Source organism: Zosterops lateralis (genome assembly GCF_965231275.1).
Source record: "Zosterops lateralis genome assembly, chromosome: 7".
In the NCBI taxonomy this organism is placed as follows: domain Eukaryota; kingdom Metazoa; phylum Chordata; class Aves; order Passeriformes; family Zosteropidae; genus Zosterops; species Zosterops lateralis.
In genome coordinates, this window is record NC_139767.1 from 19,065,665 (window position 1) to 19,091,240 (window position 25,576).

The following is a 25,576-nucleotide window of genomic DNA, read 5'->3' on the forward strand; positions in this document are numbered from 1 at the left end:
GGATATGGTATATAGTAGTTCTCATAGGCTGCATGCAAAGTTTGTAGGTTTTGTATCTCGTGCCAGTTGGTGACTGTAAATTAGAATATTCAACACAAAAGGAGATGTAATGTATTGTAACAAGGTCCTCTCTCTCTTACCACTCTTACCCCTCTTGCCCCCTTTACCTCCCTTACCTCATACCCTCTCCCTCTCTCTTTGGGGCTTCCCTTCAGCCCAGGCTGGTGGCTGAAGGCAAAGCCCTCTTTACCCACGACCCTTGCAATAAAACCATGTGTTTCTAGAACTTCTCAGGTCTGCAGAGCTCCTTGTCCCTGCCGTCCAGGGATGCTCATACAATCCAGTAACTGGTTGACTGATCCTTCCTTTCACCACTGAGTACATATGAGAACAAAGGAGAGTTTAATGAGGTACCTGATTTCTCTTCTGACCAGGCACTTCAGTCCTGCCTCCAGTAGGTCAGAATACAAAAGACCTTTGACTTCCACAAAACCCTGCCCTGTTGTCTCCATCCAAGCGTCATCGCATTCCTTGATTTAAAGCTAAGGTGGCAAAATGAACTGCAGACTGGGAAATCACACAAAAATGGCTCCCTGACTCAATCTGTTCACTTTGGCTTATCTGCTCACATGCTGTCCCGAAGTATTTTCCCTTCACAGCCAGCTGTGTTAGGCCAACGCTGCTAGCTGGGAGCTGACAGGTACTGCCTCCCAGGCACTCCGCCTTATCAACTTCCCTGAAGGCTGGCACTGGGTGCAAGGACAGCGATATTCGCACGAGCGTCCTACAAGAGGCAGACACATCAACAAAGGCACCCTGCCCAACCCCGGCGGATTCCCCACTCAGCCCACGGTCCGGGCGGAGCAGGGGTGGAGGCAGGCGGCGCAGGGGGCGGCAGGGGCCCCGCTCAGTGCCGTCCCCCGGGACTGTCCCTCCCTCCCGGCAGGGCCGGGCAGGGCTGTGGGGCCGCCCCCAGGTGCCGGCAGGTGCCCGCCCGCCCCGCCGCGGCCGCCCCGCGCTCACCCGGCCTCCCGCATGACGTTGCTGTCGCCGCAGTCGCAGGCGCCCCCCGCCTGGCTCCGGAACATGTTGTAGTCGTGCCCGGCGTGCTCGCCCTGGTGGAAGCACTCGGCGCACAGGCTCATGCAAGGCGAGATCCCGCACGTCCGGCACCGGTAGGCCACGAAGTTGGCGGTCCAAACCAGGCCGCAGAGCGTGGCCGGGTCGTAGGCCCGCACGGCTTGCACGAAACTGTCCCAGGGCTCCCCGCCCGACAGCAGGCAGCGGCACCACTCCAGCGCCTCGCCCGCCGCCTCGCCGCCGCCCGGGCCCGCCGCCGGGGCCAGCACCCGCTCCAGCAGCGCCCGCAGCTCCGCCGCCGCCGCCGCGCCGCCGTCGCCGCCCAGCGCCGCCTTGAGCCGCGCCGCCGTGGCCCGCTTGTCCCGGCTGCCGGCCCCCGCCATGACGGGACACCGAGGGGCCGTTACGGCCGCGCCGGGCTCCGATCCGCGATCCCTCCGCCGCCCTCGCTCCCCGCCCCGCGGCGCCGCCCTCTCGCGATAGCCGCGGCACCGGCGCCCTGCCCGCCGCCCGCGCCCCCTCCCGACACCGCCTCTCCCCTCCCCTGACACCACCCTCCTCCTCTTCCCCCGCCCTGCCCTCCGCCGCCCTCCCAGCGCGCAGGTGCGCCCCGCGCCGCCGCCGCTCCGACTGCCGCCGCCCGCCGGCCCCCAACTTCGCGTCCGTCCCGGGCCCGGCAGCGCGGGCAGCACGGAGAGCACGGAGAGCGCGCCTGGCCCGGCCCGCGGCCCGACGGCAGCGGAGCTCGTTCGCTACCGAGCCGTGTCTACAGGGAACCGGCCGCCCGTGTGTCCCGGGCACAGACAGGGGGCCCGCCGGGCTCAGGCGGCGGCTCTGAGGGCGGGAGCAGCAGCGGGGAGTGAGGGAGGCGTCTCTGGGGCTGCGGCCCGTCAGGCGGCCCCGCCGGGGGTGCGGGCAGCGCCGGGCTCCGGCAGCGGCATCGCGGCCCCGGTACCGCCCGAGGTGCCTGCGCCTCCGCCAGGGGAGAACGCCTGTGGGTGCGGGCTAGCGTGTGCCACACACCGACCGACGCTTTCACACCTCCATAAACAGACTTTCAACTGTGCAATGGAAAACCTTATACGAAAAAATCTATTCCTAAAGGAGAGTAACCTTCTACCCGACAGCTAGGGCCCAAGGCAGCTGCCTCCCTTCTGGCTTTGCCTGCGTTCCCTATGGCTGCTGGCGGCCTGTGCCGCGGTCCCAGGTAAATGTGACTCCTCTCAAGGACCGCTCTCCCCAGCGCACCGGCAGAATTCCCGTTCCCTGCTCTGTCCCTAAGGGCGCTCAGGAGCGGGGCCACCGGGACAGCCCACACATCCTCCGGCGCCTTCTCGGGCCCGCGCAGCGGTAAGGCCGCAATAAAACATCTGGTGTTTGTAACACGGGAGCCCAAAGCTCGCCCTCGTTAACGACACACGGAGAGTCGGCCGGCGGTGCATCCCCGCGGGTGCCCGTCAGCCGAGAAGGGGCGGGCGGCGCGTCGGAAGTGCGCGGGGCGCTGGGGCGGCCCCTCAGCCCGGCCCGGCCCCTCAGCCCAGCCCCTCAGCACGGCCCCTCGGCCCCTCAGCCCGGCCCGGCAGAGCCGAACGGCGGTGAGTGCGCCCGTGTCCGGAGAGGGCCGGCGGGGCGGGGACGGAGCTGGTGGTGGCGGGCGCTGGGGCTCGGTTCCTGCCCCGCTTAGGGCCGGGCGGCGGGCGGGCCCGGCGGTAGGAGCGGAGCCCAGGGCCTGAACCTCGGGAGCCGGTGAGGGGGAGAGGGAGAGGGGCTCCCGCCGCTCCTTCCCCATCCCCGGTGCGCCGCCAGCATCTCCCGGGAAACGGCAGCCTGAAAACACCCGGGAGATGCTGAACACTACCACGGAATTTTAAGTATGAAATAATTTTAGAGCATATGTAGCTTATTTATATTGTTATAACTGATTACGCATTGTTTTCTTTAGTGTAACCAAAACAATGAAGAAATTAAAGCTTAAAGAACTGGAAAGCTGTCTTCAACAAGTTGATACTTTTGAAAATCCAAAACTACTCCTTGAACAGTATCCAACAAGACCTCATATTGCAGGTAGAGGTGACGCACACCACTGTTCTCTTTTACTAGTTCATCAGCACTTATAATTCAAAGTGTTTTTTCTATTGCATTGTCTCCTTTGGAGGCTTTGCACTAAAAGTAGTTAAGAAAGTATATCCAACAGGAAGGTGTATAGTAGTATTCTGGTAATGCCCAATCCAGAAAATCCAATAAATTAATATAAAGATAATGTAGTGATAGAAGCAACCTTAATCTGTAACTGCAGAAGCTGAAAAAGAGTTATGTCATGACCCACAAAGACAGTAAAAGTATATATATGGGCACTCATCTATACCTTAATTATGATCTTTTCCATATTTTATATCCTTCTATTGTTTTTTCCCCAAAAAGTTTAGAGGCATATGTTTTCCACAACCAATACTCAGAGTTCTATCTCTCCACCAAAGATCCACAGTTTGTAACTAGTCAAAATGTTTTGACTCTTCACATATGATTGAAAAAGAGAATTACAGGCAGTGAGAACATCAGTTTAACTAAAGGGGTTTTCTAATGCAAAAATAAGAGTTTTCTAAAGGCGGAAACAGCTTTTCTTGATTAATCATGTACATATTTGGTATTATTGACATGTTTTGTTTGTTTTTTCCCTCCCAGCATGTATGCTTTATACAATTCACAATACTTTTGATGATATCGAAAACAAAACAATTGCAGATTTAGGATGTGGTTGTGGCATGCTCAGCATTGGAAGTGCAATGTTAGGAGCAGGGTAAGTATTTAATATTAAGTTCTGCTTACATTTTTTTCTGGCATAGAAGAGTAGGAAGTAAGATTAAAACATAGCAATACTGAATTAAAGCATTTCAGGTTTATAATCTGGTGCATAACCAGGCTATTTACCAAGTTTGGACTGTCAATAACTATTCATGCTGTGAAAGTGATGGACAGCTGTCCTGAATTAGGAAGTCATTTGCTTTCCCCATAAGTATTGAATGAACACATGAAACTTCTTCAACAAAACTTAGATTTATACATGAGAAAGGGCAACAGAAGTACTTGAATTTTTATCAGCACTGAATTTATAATGTGTGCTTGTTACATTTCCTAGATAAAACAAGTTGTGTACACAGATCCCTTACCGTAGAATTTAAACCCCATTTTAGTTTGTAGTAGACTAATACGTGACACTTTTCTTTTTTAATAGATTCTGTGTGGGGCTTGACATAGATGCAGATGCACTGGAAATATTTAATAGCAATATTGAAGACTTTGAGCTCACAAATGTCAACATGGTTCAGTGTGACATCTGTTCTTTATCTGACAGCATGTCAGATACTTTTGACACAGTTATTATGAACCCTCCATTTGGCACCAAGCATAACAAAGGTTGGTAATTGGGAAACTCAGTTAGAAATTACTACAAACAGAACAGCAATGAAAATGCTTTCAATGAAATATCTCCCTTCATTATTAGTTACATATTCTCATTACTTAATGTTTTGTTGATCTAGAATCAGCTTCCTAAGACTAACAACTTCAGCATTGTAACTGACAGTCACTGGGGTTTGAAATTATAGGGATATTTCATATCCCTATAATTAAAAGCAACCGAGTATGTTTTAGAAATACTTTCTGTACCTTAATGTATTCAGTGCTGTTTCTCAAGTAGCTATTATTCCAGAAAAAAATAAGCAGATTTTTGAGCTTCCATTTAACAATTCTAATAATTTCATCATTCTTTTAGGAATTGATATGATTTTTCTGAAAACTGCTCTACAAATGGCAAAAACAGCTGTATATTCCCTTCACAAAACTTCAACACGGCAGGTAAGTTCTTCATTTTAGTAGGGCAAAAAGTAACCAGACAACAAAACAGTTGGTTATATGGATGTCTATAGCTTCACTGATCTGCTGACTACTTTGTAGGGTATGTGTATGTTTGGGGTAACTACTGATTACATCAGGTAACTCCAGTCTCACATACATCAAGATAACTATGTGATCTAATGCTTTGGCCTAAATTTCAAAAACGGAGGAGATTTATTAAGTACAGGGGTGTAAATGTTTATAATTATAAACAGACAATTCTAAAAGCTCATTTCTACACTATCTACTATTATAGCACATTGAAAAGAAAGCAGCAGAATGGGAGGTGAAGATGGAAGTCTTAGCAGGTAATATTTATTTATTGTTATAGAAAAAAACCTCCACAACCCTTTTATTTTGGGATATTATCTCTACCAGCCAGTAATAACAGCCTGAGATAAATTTAAGTGTGATTTAACAAAGAAATGACACAGGTCTTTCTCTTTTAGCAGACTTTTAAAGGTTTGGGGTTTTTTAAATTTTTTTTGCTACCTGTCTAGAATACAAACTGGCACTAAGTAAAGCTCCGAGGAATAGAGATTCTGTGCAGAATTAGGTTTGTTCCTGGACTAGATTTTGTCTTCAAGCAGAAGTTACCTTTATTCCTGCTTCAGAGGGAATGTTGCTGAAAAAGAAAAGCACAGGTCAGTTCTCACAAACAAAAAAAGCATCCTGTCCTTAGTCACCTAAATATTTTTGACAGTTCAGTATCTTCCCAGTTCTTCAGTACCACTAACCAGATGCCTTTTAGTCATAGAACTTGAGATGTGAAGTTGCTTGAAACATAACTGCATTTCAGTCATCCACTTAACTGTCTGATGTGGACAGCGTCAATGTTCAGTCATCATCTAGTACAGAGATCAAACAGGTATGACAGGCCACAGCAGATGCAGGTGTTAGAAACATGGCTGTAGGGCTTAAGTGGCCAATTATCATCCCAGTCTAACACATATTCTTTATACTGTTTACAGAACTTAGGTTTGACTTACCAGCCTCATACAAGTTCCACAAGAAGAAATCAGTAAGTATAAAACCTAACAAAACTGAGAAAATACTGATATAAATAAATTCTCGTTAATGAAATTTAAGTTTTAGGGCCATATGTACTGGATGAAGAATGCTCACAGCATTCAGTCACGTCATTGCTGTTACTACATCGTGTAGCTGAACAGGGAAAAGAATCATGGTAATGCCAGTCAAAGCTATACACACAGATTAAAGCCAGCACTGCAGTTAGATGGGATAAAGCTAAGGGTTCTCCTAGACTCAACTCCCAATAGCTATTTGCTTAGCCCTGTCTGCAGCTTGGACTTGGAGTGAATGAAGTGCTGAAGGCCACAGTAACAAGATGTTAAAGCAATAGCATTATTTCAGAGCCAGCCTGGAGGCGGCAGGAGAAACTCACACACTTCATCCCACTGTTTAAAGATGCAGTCAAGACACCACAGTATGGCAGTAAGCCCACAGCAAGTTCCTGGCTACTAAATGCTGGCCTGGAAGCCATACATCCCCATCCCTTACCATAAGGGGAGTAGAGAGGAGACTGAGCAATAGTTGAAGACTGTTAGCTGTCATGAGCAGCAAAGAACAGAAGCTTTAATCAGCAGGTGACTATGGTTTTGGTGACTTGAACTTAAAATTACTTAAGTCTGTCCTTTGCTACTTCACAGTTAAAACATTATACTATATTAACCAGGATTCAGTAGAAAGCAGTTTTAAGTTCTGAGTTTATTGCCAGCTGCTATTAAACATAACCACAAGATTACAAAGTCCAAAACCTTTTACATTTGAATGAGATGCCAGAAAAATTGAGAAGATCTGACAGTATAAACAAGACTATAAATAGAAAAGTTTTCCAGGGTTTTATGTTAACAGTAAGCATGCTTCTTAAACAAAAAAAAAAAAAAAAGAAAAAAGCTGTAACCCAATAAAATGAAGTTTTCTCTAATTGTAGGTTGACATTGAAGTGGATTTCATTAGATTTTCTGCCAAAAAAGTTCTGAACTGAGGCATGTCTTTAAAACCTATTGAAAATGGAACAATAAAACCACTAATTTTTTTAAAATTCTTTTATTTGAGTGCTACTGATTGCCATCTCCATTTTCTGTTTTCAGTTGTTTCGGTGCAGGCTCTTCCTTTTCTGTTTCCTCTAGTGGTCTCTTCTTGGGACTTGCTGGTTCTGCAAGATTGAATATGTAGTCATTTAGGGTAAAGGAAAGCTTTGCCTGAAATCTTCAGAAAAAACCCACACTCTTTCCACCATGTAAGTTTGAGTCCCAGTTATGTACAGCCTCAGCTACACTGGAGTGTTTGCTTTTTACTGTCTAAAACTCTTAGATGTTCAAAAATACCCCATTTGAAGTGCTTTACCCCTGTATAACTCCACAGCAGGAGGGCAGGTAAGAAAATGAAGGAGAAGAATCTACCAGCAGCAGGGTTCACTGGGCTTTAAGTAAGCAGGTGCTATAAGTAATGAACAGAAGCTGAACTCTTCTCTGCTCCAAGCTAGATACTGACAGGCTGAACTATTAAATCTTCTCATATCCTTAAGGGGGAAAAAATCCATTCAAGAGACTGAGTCTGTACAGGTGTAATGCTGCTGACAGCCACCATCTTTCAACAGCCATACAGTATAGTCTTATCTATCTAGTAATAATCTTAATATGCTTTTTGGACAGTTGGGGAAGGAATTGTGCACAAGACTCTTAAGGCAGATACTGCCAGCAGGGCAGAAATGCTACAAAGCAGAGATAAATCTGAAATACTTGTAAGAAACATGAGTACATGGAGCTACTTTCTGTAAAAGTACTGAATAAGCTGCATCAAGTGCACAGAATGACATACCTGTTTTAGTATCATTTTCACCATCTTCATCATTCTCAAACTTTATTTTCTTGCCCTGAAACTGTATTTTTCCTTTTTGTGTACCCTGAGGTATCTTTCCCCCTCTTCCTTTCCCTTTAATTTTGCGCCCTGTGGAGATACAAGATCAGGAATTTCATATCATTTGTCTTTTTTAATTGGCCAGCTGCAGAGACTGCTTTACAGTTAAGGACAGTATGTTGTAATTATATTCACTACTTAAGAGTGAATTTCATGCACCAATCCTAGGACATTATAAAGGCTTAAATTAGTAAGACGAGGGAGAACCTTTTGTTTTCTGTTTCAGTAATTCCTGCTGATCTTCCAGGATTTTTTTCAGAGCTTCTTTCTCTGCATCTCCTTCTAGCACTTCCCATGTAACATCCTTATTCCGGAGCTGCAAGTTTCCATTATGTGCTGCTTTGGCTTTTTCCAGAGCTTCTTTGGCAATATCTTTAAATAGGATGATTCCCTTTAAAAGAAGAGTGGCATTTGCATTTTAATCTTAAATCAAAAACATTCACCTAGAATGATGAACAATATATCCTGTTAAGTGCCTCAGCAAATTCATTACTCTTGTATGATTGTAAAACATGTCTAGACTGAAATAAAGCCCTCAGACTGTGCTCATGAACATTCTCAGTTTTGACCTTATCAACTGACAAGGCTGGAACCTTTATCTGTTCTTTTGAAGTTAAGGGAATAATTTAATTCTCTAAATATTCTGCAATTTCACAAGACAATAACTTACTTGATAACATAAAAGAACAAACATTTAATCATTCATTTTCAAACTTCAATACAGAGATCTTAAGTCCTTGTCTAAGATTACTGACCTCCTTTGCACCTCTAACAAAGTGTATCCACTTGATTTCTCCGTGGCCAGAAAAGACATCATGGAGGTCTTCTCTGCACGTTTGGTCATCCAGATCACCAGAAAACTTCAAAAGACATCCTGTCTTTTCTTCCAGAGACTTCTAAATTAAATTAAAAATCCCCAAATTATCACTGAAGAGTCAAGTTAGACTACTCATATTCCCCCTCAATCTTATTAAAGGATAAATAGTGATAGGCAGTTAAGTTGCAGTAATTCAAGCATTTTTCCTACATAACCTAGCTCTGCTGATGTCCAGATCTTGTACAGTGTATCCTCCCTCCTTTTTTTGAGTTTTCTTTGCTTACTGTGATACACTTATATGGAACTTAGGACTCCTTTCCCATATGAATTACACTCTTTAAATTTTACAAAACAGCTTTCTGAAGGCTTATAGGTTGAAAATTTATGTAATACAGATGAAATCCTCAATGGATCCTTTAAATACCATAGAAGAACAATCATCTCAATGGTGCATTCGGGATCACTCTGAACAGGCAAACAGGCCTAATAATGAGCCTTTAAACAAAATTGTCCATTGAAAATAAGATTAAAACACCATGACAGAACAGTCTTACTGGAAGTTAGTTGGAACAGCTTTAGTGACTTTCTACAAAGTGTTCTATATTTACAGCATTTTAAATAGAATATCCCATGTTAGCTCTATAAAATGTAGGTGATTGAAGAAACCCATACCATTTCAGCATCTGCTGCTTGTTTCTGCTTTTCTTCTTTTTCCCTGCAAAAAAATTAAATTAGTTATGAGTCAGTTCAAACATGGTAAGGCAAGCAAAACACACACTTTGACAATGACTCACTGTTTAGCTCTTGCTTTTGCTTCTACTTTGTTTTGTTTCCTTTCTTCATTCTTCTTTGTACAATACTCCTCCCTTCAAGAGAATATAAGTTAATTTAAAATAATTCTGTCATAATTGGTTTGTAAGACAGCAGTAGACGTGGAACAGCTGAAATTATTTTTCCAAGGTGAGATGCTAAGTCTCCAAAAGGTACGTCTATCAATGCCTGTACGAGAGCATGAAAAGCTCCCTTCTCAGGCCAAGCCAGGTTCTTGTGTAAATCCACCCCGACCACTGTTAGTTCATGTATCAGTTAAGTGGACTTACTTGAAAAGTACTATCAGCTCTGTGTCTTTGTACTTCTGATTTGGCATCTCTGTGAACTTCTTAGCAGATTCAACACTATCAAAAACTGCAAATATTGAGCCCTGTTAAATGGTAAGAGATATTGTTAGAGTAATTAAATAGAATGTTGTCCAGGAGGGATCCCTGCCCCAAATCTACGTGCTCATCATCACCTTAAACGTTCTCTGCAATGTTCTCCTCATTTGAATATTTTCAACTGGACCTTTATCCTCAAGCCATTCTTTGATATCATCAAGAGTAGCATCTAGTGGAAAGCCTTTCTGCAAGATAGCAATGAGCTTCAATTATATGCCACAAAGTGACTCTTAAAAATTATAACCTCTATAATACAAGTTAATTCAAGGTTTACTCTTTGATGGTTATCAGTTAAAGTCATGCAGGACAGCACAAAGTAAAGAAAAACTTACAACATAAACAGATCTGTTTTTAATTGCAGCCTTATACTGGTCATTTAATTCAGGAAGGGGTTTATTTGGAGATCTTCTGATTTTAGTTTTGTCTTCATTTATTTCCATTAAACCAGTCTTGGATTTTCTTAGTGCTTCTACAATAACATCAAAATCTTTTGAAAGGCGACTTAACCTATCGAATAAGCAGAGAGAGATTATTGCAAATACTCAGGCAAAACTGGAGCCAGATGTTAGAAAAACAATGGGAATTGTAAATGCACATCAGGAACACTTGGCTCCAAATAGAGATAGGCAGCTGAAAGTTACGCTTTTATCCACATTAGTTGTACTTTGCTTTACCTGTTGAATTTGATCATTACTTCTAAAGGTACCCAGCCATCATCTAGTTTGATCTGTTCCTTTAGAAACTTGTCTCTTGGTAGATTGTGATTGCCAAAATAGTACTGCAAAAAGGAAGGGGGAAGGGGGGGGAGAGGAGGAAGAAAGAGAGATTTGTCTTTGAATTTTCAGTCTTAAAAGCTCATTTTTATCTAACAGCTTACTGCAGTAGATTGAGACATACCAAAATTAATTAATCTGAACAATTGGGAACTCTGAAATTATTACTTCCTGCTTTAATCTGATACTTTGCCAAAAGTTAGGTGCAATATGTAAATTGTAAAAACAAAGCCAGCAGAAACAAACCTCACAAAAACCCAAACAAACCAACCCCACACTGAAACAGTGCCTCATCCAATGGAATTAATGAGGCAAAGTCAGATTGCAGTTTTGTTTAGGAAAGGAACAAAGCTTATTCTGTTAAACATGATAAGCATTAATCGCCCTGATCACACTCTGCAGAGTCAAAGTCATATTTGTCACCAGCAGATCCAGGCTGTACTTCTTATTGACGGAGTATATATGCAAGAATATTGTATTTGCACACTGAAAAATCATACACATAGACTGGAATTTCTAAGTCTCATTTAAGAAAACCCTGTAAGATAAAGAAATCATTATTTTATATTTAATTTATTTTGACCAGCAGAGATTCGTGGGGAGGAGGATTTTTCCCCCCACAAAAATTAAGGCACATAGAATTAAAATGCACTCTCCTCCTATTTGCACAGGTAAAATAAATAACCCCAGCAAATGTGGCAGTAAATTGTCTAATGATTCATTTGCTATAGCGCCTAAAGTGCTGGCAAATTAAACCTTTTCTGTTTCAAAATGGTGTTCTTACAAGCAACTCTAGACAAGTATAGCTTCCAACTTAAACTACAATTATGACTATCCTCAAGTATTAAATACCTGTTACACACTTTTGACATTTTTTAAAGAGCTGAAGATGTAAGTCTAACTCCCAATCAAGTTAACTTCCAGTTAACCAATCCCCTGCCATTGAATGTCCCCAAAACATCTCAGTCCAGATCCCAAACTATAAACTGAACCCTTACCTCAATTTGCTGACAGATTTTGCTTTCCAAGATAGACATGTTTTCACCATTTCCATTTTCAGCCATTTTCACCAGCTGTTTTGAAGAGAAAACAGAGCAAAAGCACTAAGTTTTGAACAGTACTTTCTACAGAGTTACATTCATGTAGCATTGCATTTCACTGCAGCCTCATCTAAATAAGGTAACAGCCAAGTTCATTAGCCATACATTTATGCCTGTGAAGCAACTATTAACATGACTGCAGAACTCCAAGATGAAACTATGAAATGACTGTGAAAAAACCCTCACTTTGGTTGTTAGAGCAGCATTTGGCATTCAGTAGTCAAAATAAAATTTAAAAACTGCTGGCACTTCTCAGCCTTATTTGTTATTTGTCTTTTTCTAGGCACAGATCCTCAGTTTAGAAAAACAACAAAACTGAGAGCCAGCAATATTTGTTTTTTAAGTCAAATCCAATCTCTCATCACTAGGCTAAATTCAATTCCTACATAGGTATAATGAGAAATGTTTCTGAGGTTCCTGTCTCCTGTTTAATCTTCGGAAAGTTCACAGAACTTACTGGAGGATGGAATGAAAATATCTGCATTTACTGACACATCCTAAAGATGTCTCCTTCTCTCCTTTACGAAGGTGTCTTCACTGCAGTTCTGCTTGAATCAAGTATCTTTGATAACATAAGACATTTTAACTTGGAAGTAACTTGACTTAACTGGCAGCAAGTGTATAATCCCAGTACATCAGATGTTGTCACAAAGAAAGCAGCTCCTGGCCAGAAAATTAACTGGTATCAAACATTTTCTATCTAGTTCTCTTAAGATAAGGATACAGAGTGGGAAAATTAATCCTTGAGAAAAAAATGTAGCTTTATGAAGCTGTCAGAAATTAGTTTGAATTCAGTTTTGAAGTCTGAAGCAGAGATTTCTTCTTTCTCCCTTTGAGCACTACCAGACTTGTAAAATCCAGCTACAGAAGATAAAGCAGTAACCCCAGTTCATAGATCTGTGATCACCAAGGCTGCTGGCAAAGACAGTTTTGTACTCATGTCTTGGATGGTTTATTGGGAGATTCAACCATACACCTGCTCTTCTGCTGCTTGCAGGGCAGTAACACCTTTCAGAGCATCAATATGACTGGCAACACAGAAACAGGGAAAGCTCCCCCGAGGTCCCCTTGTTACAGGAAATTACATTCTTCATCAGAATGCCCATCTTCAGCCTCATCTTCTTATTTTAGCAGCTTAATTCTGTTCAGCCTACTGCAGTCTGCAGTATTCCCGTTTCCTCTTCCAGATCTCAAGGCCAGTCCTTGGAACTTACTTGTAATTCTTCAGCATTTAACAGCCTTGGAAGGTGCTGTGCTTGCACCTGTACATAACATTGTAACGCTCTTTAAAGCATGATTTCAGCAAGTGTTAGTTGCCAGCTATGCTGAGTGTGATCCATTCATCTAAAAAGCACTTTACAAAACCCAGGCCAGAGCACCCAGGCTGAGAGTTGGAGTTACTTCAGAGCTGTCCCACATGAGCCACCCTGACTACAGGAGACAGACACTTCATCACCATTCAGGTGCTGGTACTGTCTTAACACCCTACTTGTGAGAGAAGTCACTGTTGTATTTTACATTATACCCCATTTGATCTAATTTAATGGCAACCTATAGAGCAGTCCCTGACTGCTGTCCCAGTCTGCCTCAGCCCACGTACCAAAATACTCAAAACCAAAAACTCAATTTCCACATAAGGCTCAGCTTCACTGTTAAGGAGGAAAAAAAATCCCCAAAGTCTACTTCCTTAGCAGTGTTTTGAAGGTTAATACCAAAAAGCATGATCCAACACAAGACTTAGGACCTGTCCTTTAGAATGTCTTACACATGGAAAAGTTTCTCTAAAAAGCATCCTTTCCACTGCAAGTAACAAACGTAGGCACAACTAAGAAAGACTCAAGCTTGCCATGCATGGAATTCAGTTCAGTGATTGAGCTCTAACCTATTTAGAACAAAAGCAGAAACAACCTTCTAATTTAAGAGACATTCTAGCCTCGTCTGCACATGCTCACTTCAGACTCTTTAGCTCAGTCATTTGGCACAAGACAACTTCCAGATCAATAGTTTTCAGTTGCTGTGCAGCAGTGAAGACTGATAAAAAGCTCCAAGGAACAGTAATCACAGTCTGAACTGCATGCAAAATCCTACAAAATATTTTAAGGGCTTTCTTAATAAAGTACACTGACTCGTTCCTTCCATGTGCCAAAAGTCTGTATCAGTACCACACAAAACATAAACAGGTTAAAATAAAGCAAGTTGTCATTAGGTTTAAATTAAAAAAAAATTACAGTCGAGCCCCTTAAGTAGAACAAGTAGATTCCACACTATATTAGCTAGATCATGCCAAAAGAACTCTCAAGTAGATTTTCCTCTTACCAGCCATTTAGTTTCAAGCTCAGGACAGAGTTTAGTTGCAGGCTGATTTTACCATTACTGTAATAGAGTAAAAGGCTTTTTTTAAATAAGAAAGCTCTCCTGATAAAGTAACATGGAACTGTTATCCATATTATGCCTTCTTCAGGAACCTTTGCGTAAGAAGTCTGAGCCTGGGTTTTATTTATGGGTAAGAATTAACTACAACCATACATTTTCACAGATATTTCCTTTAACAGATGCTTTTGAGTAGAATCAGTGCAACGTAAGAAAAAAAAATTAAAAAAAATTTCAAGGAATTGAAATGTCGGCCCCTGAGCTGTGCTAGGAGACCGTGAGTTTGCTGTTGACACATGTCCAGGCCTGCAGCCGCACCGTACCCCTCCCCAGCCAGCCTGGGGCGCCGTGGCCCGGCCTCCCGCCCGGCGGACAGCTCTGCCCGAGGGCCGGGCCCGGGGCCCCGCGGCGGGAGCGGTGCCGCCGGCTCGGCTCCTCCCTCAGCGCGCACCGAGCGCCGCGGGACGCGCTACCCGCGGGAAGGACCGCGGCGGCACCGCCGGGCCGGGCCGGGCCCGCTCCGCGCCTCCGCCGGGGCACACGCGGCACGTGCTCCCCTGCTCCGGGAGCCGTCCCCGCCTCCCTCCCGGCCCGGCCGCCCAGCCCCGCCGCCAGCCCCGGCCCGGCGCTCCTCGGCGTTGCCGGGCCCGGCGGGGCGCGGCTGAACGGCAGCGCCGCCCGGGAGCCGCCGGGAGCGGCCCCACACCAACCTGCGCGCCCGGGCCCCGCTCCGCCGCTCCACAGACCGCCAGTGGCGCCGCGCGGCCCAGCAGCCCCCGCGCGCGCCCGCCCCTCGCGCCGCGCCACTTCCGGGGCGGGGGAGGAGCCCCAGCAAGGCCCCGCCCCCCGCGGCCCCGGCCCGGCAGCGCGCGCTCCCGTGAGAGCCGGGCCCGCTCCGGTGAGGGCCGCGCCCGCGGGCTCTGTGCGGGGCTCCGGTCACGGCCTTTGGGCACTGGGCAGAAAAAGGAACAACTGGGATTTGTACCGTGGTGGTTTATTGCATTTATTGTTATTGCAAACACTCACTCGAACACTACAGATGTACTGTGGGCATCTATAGCGCTACAAACACGGGAATCGCACTAGTGAAAATTATAAGAAGTATTATTGACTTCACGATTGATTTGACTTCCACATTACTTAATTTCCTAGTTTACAAGTGAAACAGTAAAACAGAGTCTACCATAATACAGGTCCAATAGCACAATAATTCAGTGTTTACATTCAACTGTTTTAAAAAACGTATTACACAAATGGCTAAGGGGTTCCCTGCTCTGAGCAGCAGTCCCACCTCTTGCAGGCTGCTAGCCAGAGGGCAGAACCCTATTCCTCTTGCTGAGTTCATTTTCCTACCTGTGCCCAAGAGCTGCAACACACCTTCTTGGGATGTGCTACACCAGTTAATTTAAAAGGGCATTGTAGGTTACTGGGAAAAATAGCACCAGTTGAAATTTAACCATGAGTCTGAACTTACTCTTCTCTCCATTTATTCTAATGCATTGAAAATCTCTGAGAAATTAGGATTTAACTGAAGTGCTAAACAGTAATTTCTTTGACTTTTGTTTATGCCAGACCAACAAACTCTCTCCTGAGAGGTGAGAACTAAAGGCTTTTTTCCATTTTGCACTGAGACCAAAAGCAGCATTTGCTTCCTGCAGGTTGCCCAGGGACACAGAGCCCAGCTCCAGTGCCTGTGCTCCAGCCCTGGAACAGCACTTTCACCATCATCAAGCATCTAGTTTCACCATCACTGCCATCAAGCAGTTGACAAGTGGATGCTGAGGGGTTTGGTTTTGTTAGTCCTCACCTTGTTCTTGGGTCCTTTCCCCAGCTCATGACTATTGGGGACAGAATAAAGGCCAGAATGAACCTCAAGGCCAGCTTCAAGCAGCTGTTGTATGCTTGTGTTTCTCAACAAACATGATGCTTCATAGGTACATAGTTTGCACTGAAGAATTACTTGAACACATTAGTTCATTGTGGTTTCATTCAATACAAAGATCACCCTCATGTTCATGTGATGTTGTCCTTTAAGTCTCTACCTGCCCTTGAGCAATTCTCAGCTGTGGAGATTTCCAGGAGAAACAAATTCACTTTATCTCTTTTGCCCCACCTGCTAGGCGCACACATTTCAAACAGACTCGGCATTCAATTTTCCACACTTCTTTAGAGTTTGGAGTCTTTAAACAAATTACACCGGATCCTTAAATAGATCTCAGTGGGATGGGTAACAAAGCAAAACACTGAACACACACACAAGCATCTGACATAGTGATACAACATACAAAAATATCAAAAAAAGAACTGCACATATACACCACAGAACTTCACATCAAAGCCAGAGCTGAGTGCCACCTGCTACCAGCAGTCAAATGCAAGTGAGAAATACCATAAAAACATGAAAGAATTAAAAAAAAAAAAAAGCTGAAAATGCTTATGATCAAGCAAAATAAATTTTATAAACTCAGAGCTTACTGCTTGGAAAAGTCCTTTCTTTGTATCCAAGAAATCTAGTAAAATCAAAATTTCATTTTAGGTGGCAGTGCTGGTGTGGGAGGTTCCCACCACACCCTACAGCAGCCCTCTGTTGTCCCTGCCTCTCACACCAATGTCTAACAGCTGTTTCTGCAGTTATTTTATAAACTGGATTGGGGGATCAGTGCTAAAAGAGCCTTCTCTGTTCCCCAAAGCATTTCTTCATTTGGATCACCACTGTCAGGCCACTCAGAGGGTGATCTGTTTGTCTGTAAATCACTTTACAAAAATCCACTTTCTACACAGAATTTGAAGACCTCATATTAACTTTTGAGAGAAATAATAAATAAATCAATCTTATAGATAATTTTTTTTCTTCATGCATAACATACTTGGACAAGTTCCTTTAGTTGTTTCCTTTGCTCAAGTCACAGTTTAGCAAAGATTAAATGGTATTAAACAAAATAGAGAAGTTTGAATCTCAGGTGGATGGTAATTTTCCAGGCTCTCTTATTTCCTCCTTCCATTCCACGCAGGCACACATCTTGACTTGATATTAAAAAAGAATTAACACATTAAGGCTTCTCTGAACATGCCTCCTCCCAAAACCACCCAAATTACAAATACTTGTGCATCAGCCAAAGATCCCATTGCAAAGCCTTGCAGAGTCTTTTTTCATTTTTCATTGGCAATGTCAATGAGAGTGTGAGAATGGCAAAGAGAAATGTCTTTTTACTTCTCCTTCTAGAAAACTAGTGCATGCTTTTGGCCTGTGCTCTGGGGCTACTACCAATGTTTCTTCCCTCATTCATAGCCTAAGCTCTTCTTTGCTCTGGCACTTGAAGGTGGAGTTGAAGGCATCCTGTAAATGCCCATTTCTGAAACTGATAACTTAGTCATCCAAGTGATATTGCTCTGTATATATCATACACTTAGCTTGTGTCAATGATCCATTTCTACAGCTATCTTCAGAATACAAATATTTCATCTTAAGGCCATAGTCCTAACAACTGTATTTTGTTTGGCTTTACTCATCTAGCACCAAGTCATAGTTTCACCCAGTGGTTAACAAAAACAAATCTATTTTTCACAGTAGTTCCTATGTTGCTGTACAAAGTATTGTAAAAGAGTAATTTGAGAACTTCCATGACAAAGAATGATTGGACTGAAAAATATATGGAAATCTTGTTACCACATTTATGTTTCTGAGTTGTTTAAAATGAGAACAAATTATATCTAGTTGTTAACAACGTGCACTTAGAGATTGTATTAGACAACCCCTCATGAGGTAATCAGGACTGTTATGAATATTGCATTTGCTGTTTTCTGTAACAGCAAGATGAAAACTAAATGCTTACACATTATACACACAGACACAGCCATGTGACCGCATGGCACTGGGAAGATTACCTACTGATTCCCATTTATTCAGTTCAGGGTCGTATTTCTCAATGCTCTGCAGGTATGTTCCTTTTGAATAGGAATATCCTCCTGTTACATAGATGCATCCATTCATAACCACCGTGCCACACTCCATCCTTCTCTCCATCATGTGAGCCATCTGCTTCCACTCATTTTGCTCTGGGTCATAGCAGTCAGTGATCGTAGTCTGTCCACCCACAAAATAGATCTTGTTTTGTAATGTAATTGAACACAATCCATATTCTTCAGAAAGAAAGGAATACAGTACAACTCAGCATGAGAACATTAACTTAAACTGCAAGTATATGACAAACATTGGGCACCACTGAGAGCAGCTGAATGTCCACATTGAGGTCAGGAGACACCTCAGGATTTTCTGCTACACTACAGCACCAGCACTCAGTGAAAATTGCTTTAAAAACTTACTGTTACTAGATGTAGAACATGGAGAAAACCCTTTTAAAATTAATATGAATATTTTTTGACAAAATTTCAATGAATAGTTAGATTTTACAGAAAGTTGTATTATTTAATAGAATGTGGACATTCCTTAATTCAGTATTTATACAGTGATTTCTATAGAACAGATGCCTGAAGGTCTTCCTTTCCACTTTCAGAGTTTGGAAACAGCCCTTGCTGCCCTACAGGCATTTCTCTTTTAAACTGTAATATGCCAAAACCCCCTAACTGGGCATAAGGACTCCCAGGTACAAGTAATCAAATCAAGCTCTATGTTTGTTAGACAATTTATTTACCTGGATGTGGACTTGTGGTGACTATACTCCACTCATTACTACCTGAATGGTATCTCTGGATTTTATCATAGGTGCAGCTTCCCCTGTACCCATAGTGACCTCCAGCGACGTAGATCACTTCATGAAGGACACAGGCAGTGGCATTTCCAACTCCTGTTCACAATGTGAAAGTCAAACATGCATTCAGACTGCACATATTAACCATGGTCTCTTCCGTCCATAACTCCATTTCAAATGATTTGTTAATATTTTATTAACATTATATGTTTGCAAGTATTAAACTGAATGTGAATAAAATAGATTTATCAAGATATCAGCGTAAGTCAAGAACAACTAAATAGAACTGCAGTAACCAATACATATTGCACATAATACAGCCACACAATAGTTCACAGGATTTTTAGACAGCAATTAAAGTCACATTGTCTCACTGATTTTGGAATAGGCAATTAGTTTCACTGTTTCACTAAATTAGAGTAGTTAAAAAATCACTTAGATGGCAAGAGCAAAGACAATGGGAATTGAGATTGTTCAGTGGCTTGGGTATCTTTTCTGATATTTTAAGTCATTCTCATGGTATTACTAACTAAGCTATTGTATAAACGAGGACACAAACAGAATTGAATCATTTTAATTCCATCTCTAGGAAAACGAAATAAAGCAAAGTGGGGGTCTGAGCACCTTATGTAGTTTCAAACTTATGAAAACTGGGCAAAACAACTGCATAGAATATGTAACTCATAGGATTAGTGTAGCATTTCTACTTTTGAAAGAAATAAAAAGAAAATAGTAGCAGTGTTTGAGGAAGACATACAAACAATGGAGAAAGTTGTAAAAGCCTGCTTTTTTTCTTTTACATATACATCTAAAAAATCTCTTGTACATAGAAAAATACTATGTTGCATTAACTTACAGTAAATTTTATAACTAATTATAAGTATTTGCATTCCTTTATAAAAACATATGATAATATTGTAGTATTGTTGTTACTGTTATAAAATAATCACAGAATGGTCTGAGTTGGAAGGGACCCAGCAAGATTATCAAGTCCAGCTCTTATGTGAATGGCACATACAGGTATCAAACCTGAGACCTTGGCATTATTTAGCACCATGCTCTGACCAACAGAGCTCATCTCAGAGTCAATACCATTTGGTTAGGCTGTGATTCATACATTTTTACTAGATCACTACTTTGGCTGGTAGAAACAGGTACTAGTGCTTTTCATTATCCTCACACTAAAGATGAAACAAAAGATCCTGAACAGATGACACAGAGAAATAGAACCCCATTCAAGAAGTTTTAAATTATGACACCTTTATAAATTACTGCATGGAAAATCTTATATAAAAATAATACAGCCCCTTTATTGGAGTTTGCTCTTTGATTGTGTACTGAATGGACTCTTATCCCGGGTAGTTTTCTGATTTCTTTCTAATTTGAAGAGAAATTTTACTCATGAAAGAAGGCAAAATTAACCTGAGACTACCACTTACTTTTCCACTGCTGTTCTATGGCACAGCCCAGCACAGCATTTGGATGTGGTCATTTGGGTAGTGAAGACCTGAACCAAAGCCCACTAACATTAACAGGAGATTCCCATGGACTTCTCTAAAATTTGGATCAAATCCTAAATATTTCCATGGTACTTAAAAATGGCAAATGCATAGGAATTGACATTGACATCAGACACCATACAAAAGTTTACCTACCTTTGATCATGTTTGCAATGGGAAGCCATTTCTGTATTAAAGGATCATAAAACTCAGCTTCCTGGACTGGAGCTCCCTTTCGGTAGCCTCCCAGTGCATAGACGCAGCCACTCAAGGACACTGCGCAGTGGTAATACCTGGCGTCGAGCATGGGGCAGCCTTCTGTCCACTCATCCCTCTCGCTGTTGTATATCCACACAGTGTCAAGAGCCTCAATACTCTCTGTTCTGTAACCTCCTGTCACATATATGTCTGGTCCCAGACTAGTGACCCCATAGCTCTCTCTGGTGTGATCTGGCATCTCTGTTCCCTGGACCCATGCATTGGTTAAAGGATCCCAAACGTGCACTTCTGATAAGGGGTGCCAATAATATCCTCCAATTACATACATAGCTGCTGTGGATCTTCTGGGAACACCTTTGGGATTGAGGTTCAGGGCATTATATATGAGTGACCTTATCTTACTGTCATTGAGTCGGCATTTTTTTTGCAGGCTTAAAGCTGACCTCAAATACACCTTATCTAAGTCTACTTTGATGCAGCTCAGCACTTCACAGGTGTCTTCAAGTCTTCCTTCCACGTTGTGTGCAACCCACTTAATGACAGCTTCAATGGCTGCCTCTTCTTTCTGAACATTGAGATTCTCCCTGGAGAGAATATAAGAGAGCTTCTCCTTGCCAATGTCCAGAAACTCTTCCTGCTTCCACACTTCTTCAAACTTCCATAACAATATCCTTCTGGACTCTTTCTCCAGCTCCGAGCAATCATGATATTCAGCAAAGGAGTGCATCCCAATGCAGTTGTCAGTATCTAAATGCCTTATCAGAAACTGCTCACAGGCTTTCTTTACTGACACGAACTGGAGCAGGTCCGCAGCCTGGAGTAGGCTTTGGACATTTCTCTTTGTTATCTGGATCTGGGATGTATATGCATAATTCACCAGAGCTTCAAGTACTGCATGGCTGAGCCCGGGAAGGCTGATCTGGTTTTTGGATTTTTCTTTCATATCGGCTGTGAACATAGCTTTAAAATAGCTGCTGCAGGCTGCCAGGGCAGCTCTGTGGCAGTGGAAGATGACCCCCGAAGCGCACTGCAGGGTGATGTCGGTGAACAGCCCGTCCAGGTAAAACGCCCGGAACGCTTCCAAGAAGGCGGCGGGGTGCGCGGAGTCCCTGTAGAGGTAGGCGTACTCCTCCTGCCCGGCCGCGGCCATCGCCGCGCCCGCAGCTCCCGCCGCTTTGTCCGCGCAGCGCGGCCGCGCTCCGGCCGCGGACCCGCCCGCCACGGGCTTACGGGGCTCCCCGCCCGCGGCGGCCCGTGACCGTCTTAGGAAGAGCGGCTGCCGGAGCGGGCAGCGGGGCCGCAGCGACAGCTCCTATTTTGGTGTCCCGGCCGGCTCCCCCCGCGCCCGGCCCGGCCCCCGCGCCCGCTCGCCTCGGAAGGTCCGGCCCGAAGCGCCGCCGCCGCCCAGCAGGCGCTCCCCAGCCCGGGGCAGGGGTTAGAGGCTGTCTGCGCTGGGGACAGAAGGCCCGGCCGTATTAGGGACAGGAGCAGATGCCCGGGGAGCGTCACCAGCTCGGTGTCACTCAGCCACACAACAAAGCGAGGGGCCTCGGCCGCCGCTGTCAGCGACCTGAAGCCGCTTCTCGCAGGGGCTCCCAGGGCGCATGGAGGAGCGATACGGGGAAGAGCAGCGAGCTCCAAGGGCTCCCCCGGTACCGGAGAGCAGGAGCGGGAAGGGAGCAGCCACAGCTCTCCCCAACCTCCTGAACATGGCAGGGTGCAAAGGACAGTCACAAATTATGCCCACAGATTCCAACTGTAAGTAAATTTTTCAGGAAGAAGGCTACATTGGGTTTTAACTCCTGAAAATGCGAATCACAAATTAAGAAATTATTTTCTTTTCTGTGAGCAACACATTTTCTTTATTTGAAACACAGCATCCTCTGGGTTCAAGCAGCTGTGGACCCTCCTTCATCTGCAGCAGGGTTCAGATTCTTTGGATACACCAGGCTCTCCCTGCCCTGCCAGAGCTTTCCTAGATTGAAAGAACTGCCAGTAATTTCTCCAACCAAAAGGAGGTGAATATTATTATTAGCTAAGTACCAGAAATACCCAAAAGGAGAATTTTTGAGAGTTCCACTCAACACGGATGAAAAAGCATCATATTTTTCTTTTAATTACTGGAGGTATTTCTGCCACAATGCTCAGCAGAAGTACGAACGAAGGAAATCCAAACAGGAAAAGTGTAAATGGTCATACTCCTCTGCCATCCTTCCTCCCATGCTAACCCTGCACCAGGATTCAAACTGGCCCTTGGCCTTTACACAGTAACATGAGACAAAAATAAAATGATGCAACAAATGATCCCACAAAACCAAAATTTCCCCACACCTACACACATCTATGCCTTCCTTTTTTTCAACTCCTCTTGATGTGTTTTGCAGTGTAACCCAGGAATTACAATAGCCCTGCTCTCTGACATGGGTCTGTCCTTCAGCTACATGACTCCATTTCTTTCTCTAGAAAATTCCCTTGTGCAGCCCTAAGTCTTTATACATCCCCATGCCAACAGCTTTGTTTTGGTTGCATTTTCCATTTCATCAGCTTCCTATTGACAAGCAGGAACTTCTTCCAAGTCTTGGCTATGGTACTAGTACACTACTACACAATCCCAAGGCTAAGTACTTGCATAGTAGTGGTGTACAAGAGCACACCTGCTACCATACAGAAAGTTTCCTGCACATATATGACTTTTATTATGCATTTTTTTCAAAACATTTTTAGCTAAGTCATCTCCCTCCCAGAGAGCAAGCCAGGAGGTCAGCAACACTTAGTTACTGAACATGTTAGTTCAAGCAGCTTCTCCCTTTCTTTTAGTAGGGCTACCAGTTTAAAGCAGCTTCACTCTTTGGAGATACTCATCTCTTCTCCATTGCAACCAAATGTGGAAAATTTTGATAATTGTGGTGCTTCAGAAAAGTCCTCGCTTTTATTAAGTGGGAAAAAAACCACCCAAACAAGACCTGATTAATAGCTTAATGGTCTGCCTACTGGAATTGAAAATTTTCTTCTGTCTCCAACATGCACTTTGTCTGGCAAATATCATCAGCTGTACCCCCTACTTGAAGTGATTAGAACTAATTGCTAATATTTCAAGTAGTCTACTTTGCTTAATCTACTCTCAGCTCCTGCTTCAGCACTTTAAGCAAAGCCACAGAAAAAAACCTTTTTTGAGCATGAAGAACAATTTATCAGCCAATTTTTCACTCTCACAGCAAATTACAAGGTAGGTCCCTTAAGGCTAAAACAACAATAGTTAGTGGAAGGAAAAGGTGAGTTATCACTCTGATATACTACTTTTTGTTTGTTTTTAAGCAAGCAGTAACTGAGATCTGTGGACAAACTGAAAGTAAGCTATTCCGTAACTAAGTTCTGAAAAAACACAGAAGAGACCAGCACAGAATCTGGAATATTCAGCAGCACATCTAGAATTAAGGAAACACACAATTGGTTTTGGCTGGGATAGACTTAATTTCCTTCTTAGTAGCTGGTTCAGTGCTGTGTTTTGGATTTACTATGGGAATCATGTTGACAACACACTTGTTTTGGTTGTTGCTAAGTGGTGCTTACCCCTAGTCAAGGAGTTTTCAGTTTCCCATGCAGTGTCGGTAGAAGCTGCACAAGGAGCTGGGGGAGCACGGCCAGGACAGCTGACCCGGGCAGGCCACAGGGACATTGCACAGCCTGGGAAGGCACACCCGGGACCGGCCGGGAGGGGCCGCTCACTGCTCGGGTGGGCTGGGCAGCCCTCAGCAAGTGGTGAGCACTGTACTGTACATCACTTTTTTCTCCTGGACTTCATTCCTTCCTCTTTCCTTTTTATTACAGTTATATTAATTTAGTACTACTATATTTTATTTTATTTCAATTATTAAATTGTTCTCAACTCACAGGGTTTAATTTTTTCCCCAATTCTCCTCCCCACTGAGCAGGAGAGTTGGAGTGTGCAAGCTGCTCTACTTAGTTGCCAGCAGAGGTCAAACAATGGCAATAACTAAAAACCCAAAGTAAAATATGAAATTGCCCTATGCAACAGCCATTACCATTCTTTTGTATGACCTGTAAGCCAGACAGCTTAAACCTGCCACAGCCTGAGACCCACCAGTCCTTAGATGTCTTTGTGTCCTTGTGTAAAACAATAGGTCAAGATCCCAAATATGAACATCTCAATACCTATCAAATATCCATCACTAAAGCCAAGCTCCTGAGAACTGAAGTATATTACTTTGGACATTTTAGGCAACAGACTGTTCAAAGGAACCTTCTACAATACAATAAAACAGGTGAGGCAAGGGAAGAAGCACACAAGGGAAATTTATGTAAACCAGCAGCCTGAAAACAGGCAAGACCACTCAAAAATCTTCAATTAAGGAAAAAGAAGGTAGAGACATCATGAAATGTCTCTAAGAAAATGAGAACATGAGAAAATGTAACATTGCACAGAAAACAAAAGAAGACAGATATGGTAACTGCAGGCTGCTGAGCTACACCTCAGACATCTGCAACTGAGGTGCTGTGAAAGTTGGCGTAATCTCTCAGTTATTAAAGCACTTAAGCTAAATATGACCTCAGTTTAATAGCAGACTACCATCAGCATTTTGAACCTTTTCTGGGATATAAGAATAAAAACATTTGGCATGAAAACACATTATTTATCTTTAATGAGACTTACTTTTAATACCTTTATAGGTACAGTCCAACACTTGGGGCTCATCTGACTGTCGGTGGTCAAGAAAAAGACTGGATCTTCACAAACAATTCTTTAGAACTGCTTAGACAGAACAAAATGTTTAAAAGTTAAAATGGACATAGATGCTTCCTTCCAGACTGTAAAAGATTGTACTATAGATATAGATGAGAATGAATAGGTAAAATCAGTGTATACATGTATATGTATATATTCTGTGTACATTCTGTGCACTGCAGCAGGAACCAAGGAGGAAAAAGGCATCTGGCTG

At 43.5% G+C, this 25,576-nt stretch overlaps 4 protein-coding genes across 7 annotated transcripts in view; 1 reads left to right on the forward strand and 3 right to left on the reverse strand.

Annotated features, from left to right (window-relative positions):
* Window positions 1–1,463, reverse strand: part of UBR3 (ubiquitin protein ligase E3 component n-recognin 3) — a gene marked incomplete at its 5' end in the record, with an annotated part of 104,502 nt that extends 103,039 nt beyond the window's left edge. For both annotated transcript variants that reach the window (XM_083865237.1, XM_083865236.1), the window contains one exon: window positions 1,024–1,463. In XM_083865237.1, coding sequence (XP_083721363.1) covers window positions 1,024–1,463 — 440 coding nt within the window. The remainder of the gene's footprint in view (window positions 1–1,023) is intronic.
* On the forward strand, window positions 1,062–7,025 carry METTL5 (methyltransferase 5, N6-adenosine). 2 transcript variants are annotated; one of them, XM_083865240.1, is made up of 8 exons: window positions 1,062–1,175; window positions 3,023–3,144; window positions 3,763–3,877; window positions 4,313–4,494; window positions 4,853–4,935; window positions 5,231–5,282; window positions 5,946–5,995; window positions 6,929–7,025. In XM_083865240.1, exons 1-8 carry the CDS (start codon window positions 1,144–1,146, stop codon window positions 6,980–6,982), a joined length of 690 nt encoding a protein of 229 aa, XP_083721366.1. In that variant the 5' UTR covers window positions 1,062–1,143; the 3' UTR covers window positions 6,983–7,025. The 2 variants fall into 2 exon arrangements, with proteins under 2 accessions (XP_083721366.1, XP_083721367.1); XM_083865241.1 differs by lacking the exon at window positions 1,062–1,175 and adding an exon at window positions 2,858–2,951.
* SSB (small RNA binding exonuclease protection factor La) lies at window positions 6,685–14,984 on the reverse strand. 2 transcript variants are annotated; one of them, XM_083865239.1, is made up of 13 exons: window positions 14,902–14,953; window positions 14,138–14,194; window positions 11,720–11,794; window positions 10,623–10,726; window positions 10,281–10,455; window positions 10,026–10,133; window positions 9,835–9,935; window positions 9,529–9,600; window positions 9,407–9,449; window positions 8,673–8,813; window positions 8,125–8,308; window positions 7,819–7,947; window positions 6,685–7,153 (listed from the first exon to the last, which is right to left on the reverse strand). In XM_083865239.1, the coding sequence occupies exons 3-13, from the start codon at window positions 11,783–11,785 to the stop codon at window positions 7,056–7,058; spliced, it is 1,221 nt and encodes a 406-aa protein (XP_083721365.1). In that variant the 5' UTR covers window positions 11,786–11,794; window positions 14,138–14,194; window positions 14,902–14,953; the 3' UTR covers window positions 6,685–7,055. The 2 variants fall into 2 exon arrangements, with proteins under 2 accessions (XP_083721365.1, XP_083721364.1); XM_083865238.1 differs by lacking the exon at window positions 14,138–14,194 and having other exon boundaries at window positions 14,902–14,984.
* A 319-nt stretch (window positions 14,985–15,303) lies between these two features.
* On the reverse strand, window positions 15,304–21,768 carry LOC310911300 (kelch-like protein 23; the record flags this gene model as incomplete). Its single annotated transcript, XM_083864682.1, has 3 exons — window positions 15,304–18,331; window positions 18,844–18,996; window positions 20,556–21,768. 3 exons carry the CDS (start codon window positions 21,766–21,768, stop codon window positions 18,021–18,023), a joined length of 1,677 nt encoding a protein of 558 aa, XP_083720808.1. The 3' UTR covers window positions 15,304–18,020.
* Between the last annotated feature and the right edge of the window lie 3,808 nt (window positions 21,769–25,576).